Consider the following 15,234-nt stretch of genomic DNA (forward strand, 5'->3'; position numbering starts at 1 on the left):
CAGGACTATCGAGGCCACGTAACATTATTACCGTAACATATAAGCCGTATTGCCAAGTCACAGCAAGGGTCCAAAACCAGAGAGATTGGTTATTGATTTGTCAGTGCATTCTCAAACAGTGTCAGTACTACTGTCAAAATGGTTAAATAAGTTGAAACAAAAATGTTTTAATGAAGTCAGAGTTTACGTATGGATTTTTTCTTCGATGTTCTTTCAATGCAATAACTCGGTACAGATGCAAATACCTTGGGAAAGATGTGGCTATATAATTCAACGTTAATGATCATGAAAGACATCACCCTCTGTCTACCTTGTTTGTTGTTTTAGTTATTCTATGCATGTCTAACTCTTTACCATACACAGCCATGACCTATATCAAATAAAGTAAATATGGCTCACATTAGATCAAATACTGCGAGCTAGTTTTTGAGAATCCATAACTTAGATCATGCATGCAACACATAATCTTGATAGGGCTTGTAGTTTGAGAGAAGATGTCAAAAGTCAGGGTATGAAACTCCCAAAAATTTCAGCCAGACCACAGGACTGGCTAGCTGAAATACTTGCCAGCCCTGACCAAAACCTGCCTGCCCACTATAATCATATGTTTCTCAGGATAATTTAATTAAAAATATGAAAACTGATTGCTTGTAGCATAAGCGCATCGCTAAATGTTAGGTTGTCTAAAAGCTAACAGGTTTTTTGGGGGGTTACATTTTATCATTCATCTTTACATGTGAATTAATGCTTGTCATCCGGAAATATTTAGAATATTTTTACATATGAAATATAACCCGACCGTCGGGCAGGGGGATTTGAAAATCTGAGCCCGAGTTGAAATCAACCAGTCTCGGACGGTCGGGCAGGCAGTTATTTCGAACACTGCAAAAGTGCTGTAACACTAGAAAAAGGGGGATAGGTGAAAGTCAGAGGTTGTAGCCGGAGCAAAAACTCCAATTTGTAAAAAAACAAAACATTACTGTATGATATTCTAAAAAACATGCTAGTAACATACAAGTAACTGCTTCATAATCTCCTTGTGGGAGATTAAAAAATACAACAGATATCGACGGACGGACATATGAAGGACAATGCACCATGACAAACACTCACTTCATTGACCTCCAGTTAAGTGAACTAACAATACTGACTTAAAAAATTTGAACATTGTCATGTGCATTTTCATTATAAAGTTCAGTGAACACAATAGCTTATTTGTAAAAAACATTCAATGTTTCATTCACAAAATAAGCGATAAATAATATTCCTGCATTCTCCACCATTTACAAAACTAATTTTCCACCAAAATAGTCAAACATTTCTCAATGTTGTCAAAAGCAAAAAAGAGAATTAACAATGTGTCCCAAGGGTAACACGCATCAGCAAGATCTAAATGCCTGCATGAACAAGAAGATCCTTCAGATGATTGGTTGATTACACACAGTGTCAAGACTAACTTGTGCAAGTCTGAGAGATGCTCATTAAGCCTGGTCTCCTTCTGAGATGTTGTTAGGTATGCAGCACATGCCCACATTCAATGTCCACTGCTTACAAATGAGCACACCACCAGACATAAGCACCCACCACCTTGGTCACATTCCCCTTGCTTTCAATGTTAAATTATTGTGCCAAGAAGAAAATGGTTCAGTTAAATCTAATCCAATGTCTACAAAAAATTATGTTCAATCAGTCGGGTATTTATGATAAATAAACACTTAGGAACGATGGCAGCTGTCATGAATGTATCACGTACGTGAAGACATATACTCATGACAAAAAGAAAGGCAACAAGACGGGAATATTGTTTGATATGACATCCACAACACTTTAACAAGTTTAACAACAACTGAATGATGCCTTTGTCATATTAAAAGGTTGGGCAAAAACGTTCTTCATTAAACTTAAACATGGCCCAGTCATCAGTGCTTTTAGGAAAATCATGTCAGCATGCTCAGGACTGATGCCATCCGTTCAAAATGAAATTTCAAGGCATCAAATACTCAAGAAAACCCAATCTGCAAATCCGAAAACATATAATGTTTATATTCTTAACATGCTTAATAACAAAGCAGGTAAATATAGGATACAGTCATCCCTTGCTACAAAGCTACCTTCGGGGTCCAAATAATTGATGAGCGTTATTGATGATCAACGGTTCAACAAAGGTCGAGTCGTAGGTGGTAGATGACCAACAAAACAGTTTACTCTGCCTACCTGACACGATCTACATTGCATGCTTCAGAGTTTAAAAAAAAATTAGAATAGAAGTTGTTTATGATTCATAGTGTCAAAAAAGATTTATCGAGTATCAATATGTGCTTTAAAAAACCCACATCGTATCCCTTCAGCTAATTCAGGTGAATAGACAGGTATAACACACTTGGTCAATAAAGTATGAAATTTGATATAAAACATCACTAGACATGATGATTTACCATTCAAAATGTATTTCCTGCTCTCCAAGGCATTGTTTTATATGCAGAGATTAGGATTACCGTGTGTATTTTCTCGTATACTAAGCCGGATATACCAGTCAGCTGTGCACACGTTTCCTCCCAATCTACCGGTGATTCAGTTAAAACGTACCCAATGATACAACTTCAAAGAATTTTGATGCAATGGTCGGAAGAAATTGTCTATGAAATTATTTGTTTATCAGGAATAATATATTCCAATATTGTGTTATTTTAGTTGGAGCTTCCACTATATATATACTTAAAATTATAAGAATCATAAGCGTAGCACTTTGGTACAGGTGGTATGCAGGATATATTTTTTAGGTATGGAACAATTTGACCATTCACCGTAGGGACTTTACGGGCTACATGTATTTCGATTGCGAAAACCTTATGTTGACATTTAATAGTCAAACTGCCTCAAATATAACTTTTAGCAATTCATAGTACGGCATTTATGATATGTGTATCCATTCTCTTGCAACTAAGGTTCGTTTCAAGGCGTCAATAGCGGTAATCTGACCGTGGTTGCTGTAAATAACGGATAACAGATTTCCGATCACTTCGCATACGATTTTGCCGAAATTATTGTAAACATTATTATTATTATTGAATGAAATTTTGAATATATTTAATAAAATATATTGCAAACATTAGTCCAAATAAACAATGAACAATTTGTTTATAACCAGACATCATAATAGGATTAAATTGTGTACTTCACTGTGTCTTCAGTTCGGATTTGTTGATTTGGTTTGGTATTTCTGGTGTTACATGATCGTGGTGATCAGCTGATAATGTTTTCTGAGATGGGGGAAAACATTGTGTCATTGGAAAATTTGAGTTTATGTTAGTAATTTGGGGAGCCATACATAGTATGACGTGAACACGAAAATAATGTTCTATTTATTACTGAAGAAGATGTCAACATACAGAGACGAATTTGAGTGTTTACCTATAGAGACAGCAAGTTGCAACAGCAACGGAACCACAATTTGTCGAATGACGTCAGCAATCTTCAGCTATGATGCTGTTTCTAGTGTGACGTCATTCTCACCTCATGTCACAATAAGATTCGAATGACGTTGGCATTGCTGTCCGGATGATGGAAACAATACACTGTTGTCTCGTGACGTGATACGACCTTAGGGCACATATGATTTTTATGAACCCTGATATGTGTGCCTTCGTAGGTAACAATAAGAATTTACTCTGTAAATGGTTGATAAGTGGCATTATCGACAGTAGCAAACAATTCTAGTGTTTTATAATGTGTTCCTAATTTATATTAATAAGTATATATTCAGATTTTCATTTTTTACTTGTACAAAATATGGTTGGTTTCCCCTGAAAACTAAATCGAATAAAGAACATTGAACTGAATTAACATATAAAGTCTTCACATGGTATATCAAATGACAGTATAATGTTATTGTCCTCCACAACTTCCTGTTGCTCTGACAAACACTACAGTGACAACCAGTTCCTCTTGTGTAATGCATCTACCGTATTCGACGTAATAAGCGCCCCGCTCTAATAAGCGCCCACGGCGATATTTGCTAATATATTGGCAAGTGAACAATCTCAATTAGCACCCCTTCCGAATGATTAATGTACACAAGACTTATTTATTCGTGTTTCATACGCACTCGCGTGTTATATGCACCCTTAATTATCGTCAATTAAATTCTGGAATAATATATCTGTCGTGTATAATACGCACAGACTTTTCTTTTGTCTCATTTCAGACTGTAAGCATACACCACGAAGTTTACGATCTTTCAACTGGTTTTTTTTCACCAAACTTTTATTCTAACAAGAGCCCCCTATTTCTAATTTTGAGAGCGCCCCGGGCGCTTATTACGTCGAATACGGTATCTAAATATATATATCTGCCATGATTCTACCATGTGTCATATTTCATGTCTTGCTGCTATTTTAATGTTGAGATGTTGAATGTAGCATCACTGATTGAATAACTCCCTGTCACCAAGGAATTCCTATTCTCACAGCGTCAGCTGACATAATATCCCTTGTTCATCACATAGCCCTGTACTTAGTCTATAATAAGATTAGCAAATCACATCTAGAATTTTTAAACTCAAACGAAGCTGACACACCTCATCTCAAGAGCCTTGGAAAATATAGATCTGTCTTTCACTCGGTTGTTGCCTGGCTTCACAATGAGTGGAAGGATTTATTGCTCTGACATTGCATTGCTGGAATATTGCAAAAAGCGTTAAAAACCCAACTCACTAACTGATTCACGCTTTTAAAATCACCTTTTCAATTCCAAGATTAAATAAAATTTGTTAACAGTACTTTTTTAAATTTCACATTTTCTGATCACTTCAAACATACAGTTGTGAACAACTTATTCAGTTACATGCACATACAAACTCATAAACCTAATATATATACTAAACAAATGGAAAATAGCGATTAGTAATATTTTGGGAATTTTTGTATGTATGCTCATTTTTCACAACAACAAAATGTCCACCCAAAATATTCATGTATATAAACAATTGTAGATATTTCTATTCCTTCCCTTGCATTGACAATAACTGTTTTTTTCTGTTATCTATCTTTGATTTATCAGTGAACAAGCTACTTTGACAGGCTAGATACGATAGCCTCTTATACTTGTTAAAGCCAGTGTTAAAAACATTGTCATGTAAACAGGGTTGGAGACGTTTGCCTATCAAAAAATTCAACTTATTAGAAGCCTAATGTCTTATTCTGTAAAATTATCACCAATTAGATTTAAGCACTGTTAAACAGAGTTTAAAATACGCTTTTGAAACAAGTTCAAATTTAGAAAGTTTTGTCACATCAATCTGATCAAAACCCATAGAAAATATTGCCATTTTTTATTGACTACCACAAGGCTAATGTTGTAAGCTAGCCATGTTACAAGATAATCCTTTTCGTGAACAGTGCCATGTCTGCTGATATCAAAATCCGAGTGCCTGAGTCATTTACTATCTAGCCATTTTATTGTTTCCTCAGCTGGACCAATTGCCGATAAATATACCATTCACCATGTTCACTTATATCACTCAGGTTGCAATCCTGAGATTCAGATATATATATACAACTCCATGCAATAGTATTTCAGTGAGCTCTTCAAATAGCATCAGGTTTTATGTTATTATATTATGTGTTACTACGTGAGGTCTTCAGGAGAACACCCTACAACACGAGGTCTTCAGGAGAACACCCTACAACATGGGGTCTTCAGGAGAACATCCTACAACATGAGGTCTTCAGAACACCCTACAACATGAGGTCTTCAGGAGAACACCCTACAACATGAGGTCTTCAGGAGAACACCCTACAACATGAGGTCTTCAGGAGAACACCCTACAACATGAGGTCTTCAGAACACCCTACAACATGAGGTCTTCAGAACATCCTAAAACATGAGGTCTTCAGGAGAACACCCTACAACATGAGGTCTTCAGAACACCCTACAACATGAGGTCTTCAGAACACCCTACAACATGAGGTCTTCAGGAGAACATCCTACAACATGAGGTCTTCAGAACACCCTACATCATGAGGTCTTCAGAACACCCTACAACATGAGGTCTTCAGGAGAACACCCTACAACATGAGGTTTTCAGGAGAACACCCTACAACATGAGGTCTTCAGAACACCCTACATCATGAGGTCTTCAGAACACCCTACATCATGAGGTCTTCAGAACACCCTACAACATGAGGTCTTCAGGAGAACACCCTACAACATGAGGTTTTCAGGAGAACACCCTACAACATGAGGTCTTCAGAACACCCTACATCATGAGGTCTTCAGAACACCCTACATCATGAGGTCTTCAGAACACCCTACAACATGAGGTCTTCAGAACACCCTACATCATGAGGTCTTCAGAACACCCTACATCATGAGGTCTTCAGAACACCCTACATCATGAGGTCTTCAGAACACCCTACAACATGAGGTTTTCAGGAGAACACCCTACAACAAGAGATTGCCATATGTTCACCCACCACAACATGAGGTTCCCGAACACCTAACAACAAGAGATCTCATGAACACCTCACAACATGAGGTCTTGAGTTATTATACCTTTCAAGAGACCTCCAGAACGCCATACAACATGAGGTCCGACAGAGAACTCCCTACAACATGACCTATTTAAAGCCAATCAAACATATTCAATTTAACCATCAACAGCTTGAGAACCCTTGTACAAACATGTAAGCTCTATAATGTATCAGATAATAGGTCGTAGATGCCTTTCACTTCTGACATCTGCAGGTAATCGTTGGTTTAGGTAATCCCCAGCCATCAGTATTACACCTGCATTGCTCCAGATAGCCAGGGGCTGGTCATTGACCCCCCCAGGAAACAAATTACCCTCAATGTCTGAGCATGTCCCTTGGCCCTGTATGTCTGATACCTGACACATCAGTTTCCCCGGTGAGCAGGGGGTCACTTGACACATGCTGCATCAATCAATCAGTATCACTTGTTGCCATTATAACATGATACTGGCCAGGAAATCATCCAGTGCACAATGATTACTGCAAGATCTGTGCATAAACATGATAAAACTGGCATACTGTTCTTAACAATCACCTTGTTATAAAACATAGTAACAGTTTTTGTGAAACATATTGAATCTTGCAACAATAACAGATCTTTAAGCAGGAATAGCTCTATATCACTGACATATCAAGCTTGCTGTAGTACAAAGACTTTGTACACATCATATTCCACGGCTCATAGTCTGATCCATAAGGTCTTAAATAATTAATAATTTCTTGTTGTTTTTTATGTTTGTTGTTTAACGCTGCACTCAGCAATATTGCAGCTATATGACGGCGGTCTGTAAATAAACGAGTCTGGACCAGACAATCCAGTGACTGACATCATGAGCATTGATCCACGCAATTGGGATACGATGACATGCATTAACCAAGTCAGCAAGCCTGACCACCCAATCCCGTTAGTCGCCTCTTACGACAAGCATAGTCGCCTTTTACGGCAAGCATGGGTTGCTGAAGACCTATTCTACCCTGGATTTCACAGGTCGAACTTTAATTTAGGTGAGGTAGGTACACACAATCTTTTTCCAATTATCTTTTTTTTATAATCCTTCCAACTATGCAGGATGTTCTAGGTATGATGTATATTTTCTTGTGTCCTAATTGTTTTGTCATGAAAAGAACATACCACTAAAATATATATTAGTGTCGGCACCTTCACTTTGGGTCAGTCAGATAATGAGAACCACATCACTTTTTTTCAGGCCTTATACAATCCAGGGCCCACTTGCACAAAGCGATCTTAGCGCTACGACTATTGTAAGCCTATGTTAAAGCATGGGAGTTAAGATCATCTTATCGCTAAGATCGCTTTGTGCAAGTGGGCCCTGATGACTGGACATGATCCACAATGTGTGAACTTGAGAAGCAAACGTTACCCTATACTAGGATGGAACACCACCATTCATACACTTCCTGTCATTGTGAGTGATTTGAGTAACGTTACAGCAATATCACGGCAGTCTACTAGGTTGCTGAGACCTGCCTTGAGCTGGAGGCAGTATTTGAGTGAGTTGGGTTTCACACCTTTTCAACAGTAGGTCATTGTCATGAAGGTCTTTACGACTCACATTTTACATTTACAATTTGGGTGAAACACAGTAGTAGGGCATGTCACTGATAAACCAATGATAAGTCAACAAAAAGGGATCTTTGGCATCGCGAATTCTTGGATTCCTGCCATGGCTAAGGGAGGCCACTCTGCCCTGCAAATTGTGGCACTTTTGACCACTGTGTCATCTGGGCAAACGGTGCATGTCAGTGTAAAACAAGAAATCTTCGATCATTCCATCACTAGCAATAACTAGAGACACTACTGCTCTGTCTGCTCTCAAAAAATACCCCTGTGTGGATTGTGGTACAGAACAGAATCTGAGCACACCATAGAGATGACTACATTGGGGATCAGGTTAAGTTGAATAACACAGGAAATTACAGGATTTTAAGAGGTCACACGTTAAAAAGAACCAGGTTCCAGCCTTGTGTGATTCATTTGTGAGTGATTTTCTTTGTGAGTGATTTTCTTTGTGTGTTAGTTAGTGAGTGAGTGAGTGAGTGTGTGTGTGTGTGTGGGGGGGGGGTTAGGGTTTGTGTGTGCTGGTGGTTATGCTGGAATCTTCTCTGTAAGGAGCTGAACAATTCTGATATTGCACCAACACATTATTTTTCAGCATGTTCAGGACATCAAACTTTTCAAGTGAACAATACTCTTGAATATGGACCCATGACGAACAACATGTAGTGTCTGATCCTGTACGCTGTAGGCATCTACCGACCAGATGAGCTGAATGGCTCCTTATATAGTCACCTTACCTGAGAGTACAACTTCCACAAGACTGGCCTCCCCGATGGTGCTGGGGTCATCAATGAGTTGCAGGACATTGGCACAGCTCTGGTTGTGTTGGAACAACAGAATCTTGTCCACAAGGTTGTAGAAGCCATGTTCAGGGAACTGGAAACATTGAAGAGAGATGCACTATTAGACATCATTGTATTAACGCGAGCGTGAATTAAATGCAAAAAATGTGAGTGGTCTTGGTTCGCATTAATGAAACTTCGTATTTATGACTCCAAAATGACTATCAACAATAAGACGGCCTCACTGCTCACTTTGGATAGCTGAAATACCAACTTGAATATAAACACAAACACGATTTATTGAGCAGCAATTGTAACAAGTATATTTCCATGTCATTCAAAGAATTGAATTACACCATAGGCATCCAGTGAGTTACCACTGCTGGGGTCAAGAGTTCTACCCACTCATGTCAAACTAGGCATCATTGACCACTCCCGCAGACAGACACCACCCACTCAACACTTTGTTAAAGGCCAACACGACCCAACGCACACCGATACGCTTCACCACACTCCTCAGATCTACAGACTTTGTCTTGTCATCTGCCTTCAAGTTTGTTGACACCTTCTCCGCATACCAATCAGTGAACTGTTCTTGGTTTAATTATTTTATTGCCTTTGAACTTCCTTAATGCCAGTCAACAGAATAAACATATAAACTGTGTGTTGTTTTTAGGAAAACACTGTTTATTGTTTTTACGGAAGTGCATTAGGTGCTACTAAGCAGTGCTATTTGCTGTTTGATTGGATAGAGGTCAGGTTAGATTAAGGTCAGGATATGTATCATTCCATTGTGGATGGGGCGGGGGAAGTCAAATTGATATTGAGGTGCATTTTTGGCTAGTGGTCAGCAGTCATATTAATTTGGAGACGCATTAATTTCAAGTATTTACAGTATTCAGGGTACCTAATCATCTATGTCTAAAATCACATCATAATTCTGTGAGCAGGTCTTAGAGACGCCATTGCTAGGATCCTCCATGCAATTTAGTTTCCAGCTACGGGTTATGTAGGAAACGTTGAATATGTTAATGTTTACAATGGATGGATTGTTACACAGATGAGCACATGTCAAGGCTAGAGTCAGTGAGTGAGTGAGTTTGGTTTTACGCCACTCTTAGCAATATTCCAGCAATATCACGGCAGGGGACACAAGAAATGGGCTTCACACATTGTACCCATGTCGGGAATCGAACCCGGGTCTTCGGCGTGACGAGTAAACGCTTTAACCACTTGTCTACCCGACCGCCCCGTCAAGGCTAGAAGACATATATGGTTGCATGAAGATACTGTATACATCTTCCCGAGGCAAGGGAGTTAACTGACTATATAAATCCAGTTTCCACCCTTGCCGAATTAGGCTGGAATTATGGAGTTACATTTTGGCTGGACTAACGAGTCTGAGTAATAAAATCAACATCTGATTCGTAAACTGCTGTGTAGATTTCAGTGGTTGCAGGATTTGCAAGGCATGTGTACAGTCAACATGAGGTTAACAGAAATTTTCCAAATCTTTTCATGTTTTAAATCAAGGTGCTTACGTGATTTGATGCACTTCACAAAGTAAGACCTGTTTTATCACAATAAAGATCTTGATTATCGATCAGATTGTCTTAACTGGGCGCCGCCATTTTGTTTAAGGGATATGAGAGGTGGAACCTGATTGGTCAGTAGGAGGGACATACAAGGGACTAACTCATAATAGCCCAGAAATTCCAGCGTAGTTCATCCATATATCTTATCCTTACTTAATTCGACAAGGGTGGAACTCGACTTTTACAATCAGAGAACACCCATGCCTGAGGAAGATTGAAGATATAAGTAATAACATTTTTTTCATTATTTGAGCTCAAGATAAATTTAAACTTGAAAAACAATGTTTTGCTTTTACCCAGAAGGCTATTCAATCTATTGCTAAGAAACAGGCTCTTACTTCCTTTAACATGTGAAAGGAATCTTGAAAAAACTTGTCCTTAAGACTTTTAACACATTGCCTACATAACATCAGCCATTTGTTCAGATAACAGAAAATTTATTTCCAGAAAAGTAAGAGAACATTAACCAAGAATCTTTCCAACATGTAAACAATCAACAATGCAACAAATCTTTGTCTGCATCACCACTGATGTCCGACTCATCAGAAATTTCTTAATGTCATTTTTTCAAAATAGGAGTCAATGTTTATCTTTTTATCCCTAATGTAGACAAATTTACATGCTTTACACAAGAACATTCAAAATATATTTCCAATGCTTAGGTTGGCTATCATTGTCAAGAACAATATAGATAAGAGAGTTTTTTCACATATCTAAACATTATGTCACGATAAAACACAAAACCATGACATTTGTCATAACGTTCAATAAATATATAACTTAATATCTTGAAGCATGCATGAGTAATCGTGACAGTTTCTATGTGACATATAACAGCTGACATGGAATTTGTGACAGAAATACTCTTTGGGGGGCTAGTTATTATTACTGTGATGCCCCAAATCTGGATTAAACTTCAGTGCCTACTGGCGAAATGAATGGCAATCAATCAGGAAGTCTGATCTACTTGCCACACATGCTTTGCAAAACCTTTGAAATATTTGTGTACTAAATTTTGAGTTTTTATTCTATTTGAAAACAAAATATACATACGATACCCTTTTGAAAAGCTAAACATGCATGAAAGGTATTATTAACATTTATTTATCATGTTTGTTTAATCTTGTTTATTCTTTGCAAACAGTTCTGCCGGAACATACAACCTTCAAGGCAGCTCAACCAGAAATTGCAGAAAATCCTCCACACCAAACTCTTTTGTAGTCACATGTGAAAAAGCAAAATTCTGGGAAATTTATGAATTTGGATAACAGTAAAACAATACATGCGGACAAGGCTGTTGCCTCTCTACAATGAAGAGCGATGACCTGTACTTATTAACACCCATTAACACAAGCAAGTGTTAGGCGCCACTGAATACAGTAATGCTTCAGTTGAAATGGATTCATTATCGGCCCATCTGACACTCTTTTTCTCTCTGAGCAGCAGACTGACAAAAGATTGTTACACAATCTAAATAGTTGACCAGAAGTGCACTGATTTAAAGATTGACATTTTCATGGATGAAGATGGGTGTTGACATGGATGTACGAATCCATAGAGAAAATTACACTGTTCTTATTAAGGTCTCGTGAAATGGAGCACATAGGTAGTCCTGTCATCGCAGGAAATGCATTGCACTGTGCGGAGTTGTGTCCCTCAGGCAGGACAGAAAACTGATCATGGTTCAAGCCCCAGCTTTACTCTGATTTAGTTTCTAGCTTTGTCAGCATCATACTAGTGCTTATAAACTTATGGACTTATGGACCAGTGCAAACATCTAAGACCTGCTTACAGTTGACAATACTGTATTCGACATAATAAGCACCCAGGGCGCTCTCAAAATTAGAAATACGGTCTCGTATTAGAATATTATTTTGGTGAAAAACCACAGAGTTGAAAGATCGTAAATTTCGTGGTTTATGCTGACAGCCTGAAATGTTGATATACGACAGATATATTTTTTCCAGAATCTAATTTCTCATAATTAAGGATGCATATAACACACGTATTATACACGAATAAATAAGTCTTACATTGATCAATCGAAAGGGGTGCTAATTGGGATTGTTCACTAGCCAATGTATCAGCAAATATCGCCGTGGGCGCTTATTAAAGCGGGGCGCTTATTACATCGATTACAATAGCCATTAGAGAACTGAAATATTGTTCAAAGTGGAATTAAACCAAACTCCTTCAGAAAGAATGAGGGACACGGGTGGCCCAGTTGTCTAAGGTGCCATGATTGGCAGTGCAGAGTTGTGTCCCTTAGGCATGCCAGAAACCTATGATTGCAGGTTCGAATTCCAGTTCGCCCCGATTATGTTTCTAGATTTGTCAGCACCATACCCGTGCTCATGGGTTTCATGAAGGTATGAGACCTGCATCACTTTGGGCTTTCCTCCAACATTAAGCTATGAGTGAGTGAGTTGGGTTTGAACAGTTAAACTATGTTACAGTGTGTCATCATAATGTTGGACAAAAGCCTATAGAGACACAGGTGGTATATAGAAATTATCATCTGAGTGTGTTTCCGCAGCAAAAATATCACATATCAGAGATAACAAAATAAAAATGCTACAAAAATGAAAAAATATATTGAGTGAACTTCCCCATTTATCATATAGTGCCAATGATTTGCAGTCATGTTAGTCTACATAATCATCCACACATGGGAAACCCCTATCTTAACTTATGGGGAATATCAGTCAAAAGTTTGTTAAGAAAGCAGACAATGAATCAACATATGGAGATAATATTAAAAAGTAGTTCCTGCTACTAGGGTACCTCATTTGCATATTCAGCTAACCGTATTGGACATAATAAGCGCCCTGCTCTAATAAGCGCCCACAGCGATATTTGCTAATATATTGGCTAGTGAACAATCCCAATTAGCACCCCTTCTGATTGATCAATGTACACAAGACCTATTTATTCGTGTATAATACGCACTCGTTATGGGCAGTTAAATTCTGGAAACATATATATCTGTTGTATATAAACATTTCAGGCTGTCAGCATAAACCACGAAATTTATCTTTCAACTCTGTTTTATTCACCAAAATAATATTCTAATAAGAGCCCCCTATTTCTAATTTTGAGAGCGCACTGGGCGCTTATTACGTTGAATAGGGTATCATGATAGCAAGTTTATCAGATTGTATTATAGCATCGATACATTTATCCATTATATGATAAAAACATTTATACACTTGGAAAAACCCAAAGAGGGTGTGTTACTGACAGGCTGATTCAGGCACAGTTAGGGGCTGCTACTAAAAGTGAATTACTTCAGACCATGAGATCACATATGGTTCTTAGAGAGTACGCTCATGTTTTTCGCAACACACCTCACATACTGTTCTCAAGGTTGAGCCTCTCAAAAAAAATGTTTCTTATCACTGACCAACTCTAAAAATCTAACAAACTGTCTGGCCTTCAACAGTTTCGTTACTTCCTCACATGCGTTGTTTAGGTCCAGTTGCACATTATTAGAGTGACTATCCATTCCTTAGTTGCACTTTTTGAAGTAACCATGATGTAAACCAGAACTGCCTATTGTGATATATGACCTTATGTTGTAACTAAAGTCACAGAACATTCTTCTTAAAATCACTCTTTATGTACAGCTGTGAATTTGCGCTGTGATTGTTGTGAAAATGAAATAAATTCACACTTTCTTGCATGCGTCATTTAGCATGTTCCAGTTGCACATTATTAGAGTTGACTATCCATTCCTTAGTTGCACTTTTTAAAGTAACCATGATGTTGTTTGTTTGTTTATTGTTTAATGCCTCTCTCAGCAATATTCCAGCTATATGACGGCGGTCTGTAAACAATCGAGTCTGGACCAGACAATCCAGTGATTGACTTCATGAGCATCGATCCACACATTTGGGATACGATGACATGCATCAACCAAGTTAGAGAGCCTGACTACCCGATCCCATTAGTCGCCTCTCCCGACAAGCATACTCGCCATTTACGGCAAGCATGGGTTAATAGCACTTTTGCTAATGTTGCCCTGTTGATTCCAGTTCTGACATTGGAGATAAACAAAAAACAGTGCAGTTATGGTTCATTTTCAATTTGGTAAAACAGATCAAACAACTGAGTGAGTGAGTGAGTGAGTACGCCACTTTTAGCAATATTCCAGCAATATCACGGCAGGGGACACCAGAAATGGGCTTCACACATTGTACCCATGTCGGGAATCGAACCCGGATCTTCGGCATGACAAGCAAACGCTTTAACCACTAGGCTACCCAACCGCCCCTAACTGATAGAGTGAAAAGCTGTAGTCTGTTGTTTGTTTGTTGTTTATCATTATGACCAATATTCCTGCTATATGACCTTTAAATAATCGAGTCTGGACGCGACATTTACGGCAAACATGGGTTGCTGAAGACCTATTCTAACCCGAATCTTTACGGGTCCTGTAGTCCTGTAAATAATCAAGTGGACCAGACATCCACTCCTTGATGCGCCTCATCCCACACAGTCCGGGTACCACGACATCAACCAGGTCACCGAGCCTCATCCCACACAGTCCGGGTACCACGACATCAACCAGGTCACCGAGCCTCATCCCACACAGTCCGGGTACGACGACATCAACCAGGTCACCGAGCCTCATCCCACACAGTCAAGGTACGACCACATCAACCAGGTCATCGAGCCTCATCCCACACAGTCCAGGTACGACGACATCAACCAGGTCATCGAGCCTCATCCCACACAGTCAAGGTACG

The 15,234-nt window shown here is 38.7% G+C and overlaps 1 protein-coding gene across 5 annotated transcripts in view; it reads right to left on the reverse strand.

The window, feature by feature from the left end:
- Positions 1–15,234, reverse strand: part of LOC124140921 (serine/threonine-protein kinase D3-like) — a 143,018-nt gene that overhangs the window by 99,729 nt on the left and 28,055 nt on the right. For all 5 annotated transcript variants that reach the window (XM_046508759.2, XM_046508757.2, XM_046508761.2 and 2 more), the window contains exon 2: positions 8,847–8,985. In XM_046508759.2, the coding sequence (XP_046364715.1) occupies positions 8,847–8,985 (139 nt within the window). The remainder of the gene's footprint in view (positions 1–8,846; positions 8,986–15,234) is intronic.

Source organism: Haliotis rufescens, unplaced genomic scaffold, assembly GCF_023055435.1.
Source record: "Haliotis rufescens isolate VD_foot unplaced genomic scaffold, xgHalRufe1.0.p SCAF_3, whole genome shotgun sequence".
Lineage (NCBI taxonomy): Eukaryota > Metazoa > Mollusca > Gastropoda > Lepetellida > Haliotidae > Haliotis > Haliotis rufescens.